The sequence below is a fragment of the Theropithecus gelada genome, unplaced genomic scaffold (assembly GCF_003255815.1).
Source record: "Theropithecus gelada isolate Dixy unplaced genomic scaffold, Tgel_1.0 HiC_scaffold_1409, whole genome shotgun sequence".
In the NCBI taxonomy this organism is placed as follows: Eukaryota; Metazoa; Chordata; class Mammalia; order Primates; family Cercopithecidae; genus Theropithecus; species Theropithecus gelada.
In genome coordinates this window covers 1728-6997 of record NW_020255767.1, presented here as the reverse complement: position 1 = coordinate 6997, position 5270 = coordinate 1728, and the positions used below count along the sequence as shown (strand labels likewise).

Here is a 5270-nt window from a genome sequence, read left to right as displayed (position 1 = left end):
TTTTTTTTTTTTTTTAAGGGAGTCTCGCTATGTCGCCCAGGCTGGAGTGCAGTGGTGCAATCTTGGCTCACTGCAACCTCTGCCTCCTAGATTCAAGCAATTCTCCTGTCTCCGCCTCCCGAGTAGCTGGGATTATAGGCACATGCCACCATGCCTAGCTAATTTTTGTATTTTTAGTAGAGAAACAGTTTCACCTTATTGATCAGGCTGGTCTCGAACTCCTGACCTCAAGTGATCCGTCCGCCTCAGCTTCCCAAAGTGCTGGGATTACAGATGTGAGGCACCACGGCCAGCCTCTATTTTTAATTTTTTTAAGCACTGTTATTTTGTTTGTTTGTTTCTTTGCTAGACTGTTCTCCAAAGCAGCAGCACCATTTTACATTTCCACTGGCAGCGTATGAATTCCAGTCCCTCTACATTCTCTCTAACACATTGTAATTCTAACCATCTCTGTGGGTGTGAAGTGTAATTGTGGTTTTGCTTTGCATTTCTCTAATGACTTGATGTTGAACAGCTTTGTATGCACCTAGTGGCCATTTGTATGTCTTCTTTGGAGAAGTTTCTATTCAGATCTTTTGCCCATTTTATTCTTCTTTTTTTGTTTTAGAGATGGGGGTCTCGCTGTGTTGCCCAGGCTGGTCTCCAACTCCTGGGCTCAAACTATCAAGCGATCCTTCTGACTTGGCCTCCCAAAGTGCTGGGATTGCAAGCATAAGCCACTGCACCTGGCCCTTAATTTATTTTAGAGACAGGGTCTTGCACTGTAGCCCAGGCTGGTATCATAGCTCACTGCAACCTCAAACATCTGGGCTCAAGCAGTCCTCCTGCCTCAGCCTCCAGAGTAGCCAGGACTATAGACACATGCTACCATGCCTGGCTAATTTAAATTGTTTTTTTTTTTTTTTTTTTTTTTTAGGAGGGGGTCTCTCTTTTTTCCCCGGGTTGTTTTCAAACTCTTGGGCTCAAGCAATCTTCACACCTAGTCCTCTCAAAGTGCTGGGATTACAGTTGTGGGCCACTGCACCCAGCCCCTTCAGTATACTTTAAATCAGGGGTGTCCAATCTTTTGGCTTCCCTGGGCCACATTGGAAGAATAATTGTCTTGGGCCACACATAAAATACACTAACACCAGCTGGGCGTAGTGGCACACACCTGTAATCCCAGCATTTTGAGAGGCTGAGGCAGGTGGATCACTGAGGTCAGGAGTTTGAGACCAGCCTGGCCAACATGGTGAAACCCCGTCTCTACTAAAAATACAAAAATTAGCCGGGCATGTGGCAGGCACCTTTAATCCAAGCTACTTGGGAGGCTGAGGAAGGAGAATCACTTGACCTCTGGAGGTAGAGGTTGCAGTGAGCCGAGTTTGCACCACTGCACTCCAGCTTGGGTGACAGAGCAAGACACCGTCTCAAAACAAACAAGCAAACAACACTAAAGATAGCTGATGAGCTAAAAGAAAAAAGATCACACACACACACAAAAAATTCCATAATGTTTTAACAAAGTTTATGAATTTGTGTTGGGCCAAATTCGAAGCCAGCCTGGGCCACAAGCAGCCTGTGGGCTGCAGGGTGGACAAGCTCGCTTTAAATCATCTCGAGATTACTTATAATACCTAATACAATGTAAATGCTATGTAAATAGTCATTATGCTGTATTATTTAGGGAATAATGGGGAAAAATAGTCTGTAAATGGTCTGTGCAGGTGCAATTTTTTTTCTTGAATATTTTAGATCCAAGGTTGGTTGAATCCTGGGTATATGGTACATATATATATATATGCACACACATATATATACACATATATAGAGAGAGATGCTGCTCATCTATAATCTATGTAAAAATATTTTTATATGTTTTTATATGTATTTATATGTATATATAGATGCTGCTCATATCCAAAGTCTTTATTCTCTCCTCCATGTTTTTCTTTTTCTTTTTCTTTTCTTTTTCTTTGAGACGGAGTCTTACTCTGTCGCCCAGGCTGGAGTGCAGTGGCGCGATCTCAGCTCACTGCAAGCTCCGCTTCCCGGGTTCACACCATTCTCCTGCCTCAGACTCCCGAGTTGCTGGAACTACAGGCGCCTGCCACGGTGCCCGGCTAATTTTTTGTATTTTCAGTAGAGACAGGGTTTCACCGCGTTATCCAGGACAGTCTCGATCTCCTGACCTCGTGATCCGCCCACCTGGGCCTCCCAAAGTGCTGGGATTACAGGCGTCAGCAACCGCGCCCGGCCTTCTTTTTTTTTAAAGACAGTGTCTCACTCTGTTGCCCAGGCTGGAGTGCAGTGGCATGATCTCAGCTCACTGCAGCCTCCGCCTTCCAGGTTCAGGCAATTCTCCTGCCGCAGCTTCCTGAGTAGCTGGAATTACAGACATGTGCTACGATGCCCACCTAATTTTTTTATTTTAGTGGAGACGGGTTTCGCCACGTTGGCCAGGCTGGTCTCGAATTCCTGGCCTCAAATGACTCCCCTGCCTCGGCCTCCCAAAGCACTGGGATTATAGTCGTGAGCCACCACGTCCTGCGCCTTCGTATTTTTCTCTTTTTTTTTTTTTTTGAGACGGAGTCTCGCTCTGTTGCCCAGGCTGGAGTGCAGTGGCCGGATCTCAGCTCACTGCAAGCTCCGCTTCCCGGGTTTACGCCATTCTCCTGCCTCAGCCTCCTGAGTAGCTGGGACTACAGGCGCCCGCCACCTCGCCCGGCTAGTTTTTTGTGTTTTTAGTAGAGACGGGGTTTCACCGTGTTAGCCAGGATGGTCTTGATCTCCTGACCTTGTGATCCGCCCGTCTCGGCCTGCCAAAGTGCTGGGATCACAGGCTTGAGCCACCGCGTCCTGCGCCTTCATATTTTTCTTAACCCTTCCTTCTTTAATTTTTTTCTGTGGAGCACGTTGACCTGAGCTGGGGTCCACGCTGTCCGGGTTCTGTGTTCATCACATCCCCTGCCCGCACAGGACGTGAGCCTGCACTTCGTGCTCTGGGGCTGCCTGCACGTGTACCAGCGCATGATTGACAAGGCGGAGGACGTGTGCCTGTTTGTAGCGCAGCCCGGGGAGCTGGTGGGGCAGCTGGCGGTGCTCACTGGCGAACCTCTCATCTTCACGCTGCGAGCCCAGCGCGACTGCACCTTCCTGCGGATCTCCAAGTCCGACTTCTATGAGTATGACGGCCTGAGGTTGGAGTGGGGGTGGCACTCGGAGGACCCCCAACCCGTGAGAGTGGCCAGGACCCCATCCCTCAACCTCACTCCTGGAAGAGCAGAAGGGACCCCCCAGATCTGGCCTCCCAGCGCCGGTGTAGGGCAATTTTGAGGCCTTCCTCTTTCATCCCAAGTCTATCCCTGCAGGATCATGCGCGCACAGCCCAGTGTGGTGCTGAGCGCGGCGCACACGGTGGCAGCCAGGATGTCGCCCTTCGTACGCCAGATGGACTTCGCCATCGACTGGACGGCAGTGGAGGCGGGACGCGCGCTGTACAGGTGCAGCTTCCACCACGCTGCTCAGGCCCGGCCTAGGGGTGGGGACTTGGGGGTGGTCAGACCTTGCTGATCTCCACGCCCACTCAGGCAGGGGGACCGCTCCGACTGCACTTACATCGTGCTCAATGGGCGGCTGCGTAGCGTGATCCAGCGAGGCAGTGGCAAGAAGGAGCTGGTGGGCGAGTACGGCCGCGGCGACCTCATCGGCGTGGTGAGCGCGGCCCCCACCCACTGACCTCTGGCCTTTTCCAGGCCAATCCCCACACAACACATACACATCATCCCGGGTAAAGTGGTGAATGCAGCTCCCGACCTCTGACGTCACCCAGTCCGCTCCCCTCCCAGACCTCATTTCGTCGGAAAAGGGGATTCCGCCTGTCGTGTATCCCTGTCCTCTCCCTCTTCTCGGACCTCTAATGGGTAGCGAGCGAGGCTTGCTTCCCTGCACCCCCATTGCAGGGGAGCCCTCGATGGGGCAGTACAGCCCCCTCTCCACCAATCTTCGGCCTCCCCATTCCCCACCCAAACAGCCTCAATTATGCACACGGCTCCCCAGGTGGAGGCGCTGACCCGGCAGCCGCGAGCCACGACGGTGCACGCGGTGCGAGACACGGAGCTGGCCAAGCTTCCCGAGGGCACCTTGGGTCACATCAAACGCCGGTACCCGCAGGTACGCCCTGTTGTGGGCGGGGCAGAGGGGCGGAGGCCGGACCCCGGGGGGACCGGGCCTAGCGTGTGGGAGGGTCTTCCGGAGGAACGGGGGCCGAGGGAGGTGCCAAGGCGAGAGAGTAAGGGCGGGGCTCTTGGGGGTGGGACTCAGGTAACGGGGACCCAGGAGCCCCGGCAGAGGAGGGAGAGGTGGGACCTGGACAGCTGCTTCCCGGGTCTCACTGAAATGCCGGCCTCCAACGCCCCCAGGTTGTGACCCGTCTTATCCACCTGCTGAGCCAGAAAATTCTAGGAAATTTGCAGCAGCTGCAAGGACCCTTCCCAGGTGAGAGCCGGCCGGCCCGGAGCGTGCTGGGAGATGTAGTCCCGTGTCCAGAGCATGCTGGGAGGGACGCCTTCTTCCTGAGGGATGCTGGGAAATGGAGTTCCGCGAAGAAATCATGCCCCTGCGGGTTTCAAACCCGAAGTAGGACCGAGGTGCAGTGCATGCTGGGGAATGGAGTTCGTGTTCGTGAGCATGCTGGGAAACAGAGTCCTTGACCCCAGGCGTGCTAGTTAATGGGCTGGAAAGTGAATCAGTGGTGCCAGGGATGGAGTCTTAGGCGGCGGAGTCTGCCCGGGAGTCAGGGCTTGCTGGGGAAGTCCATGGCTTGGATGTAGAGAGAAAGGGAGTCCTAGATCAGAATATGATGGCAAGGCCGGTTGTGATGGCTTACGCCTGTAATCTCAGCATTTTGGGAAGCTGAGGCAGGAGGCTTGCTTGAGCCCAGGAGATTGAGTTTGAAACCACTCTGGGCAACACAGTAGGACCACCCGTCTCTACAGAAATTTCTTTTCTTTTTTTTCTTTCTTTTTCTTTTTCTTTTTTTTTTTCTGTATTTTCTAGTAGAGGCGGGGTTTCACCGTGTCGGCCAGGATGGTCTCGATCTCCTGACCTCGTGATCCGCCCGTCTCGGCCTCCCAAAGTGCTGGGATTACAGGCTTGAGCCACCGCGCCCGGCCTTCTTTTTTTTTTTTTTTTGAGATGGCGTCTCGCTCTGTCGCGATCTCGGCTCACTGCAAGCTCCGCCTCCAGGGTTCACGCCATTCTCCTGCCTCAGCCTCCCTAGTAGCTGGGAC

At 53.1% G+C, this 5270-nt stretch overlaps 1 protein-coding gene across 1 annotated transcript; it reads left to right on the top strand.

Annotated features, from left to right (window-relative positions):
• Positions 1-2251: 2251 nt before the first annotated feature.
• Positions 2252-4499, top strand: LOC112616923 (neuropathy target esterase-like; the record flags this gene model as incomplete). The annotated part of the gene is made up of 6 exons (XM_025373686.1): positions 2252-2532; positions 2845-3164; positions 3351-3482; positions 3570-3693; positions 4039-4152; positions 4401-4499. Coding segments are annotated over exons 2-6 (624 nt in total), but the record flags the coding sequence as incomplete, so codon positions are not given.
• Positions 4500-5270: the final 771 nt, after the last annotated feature.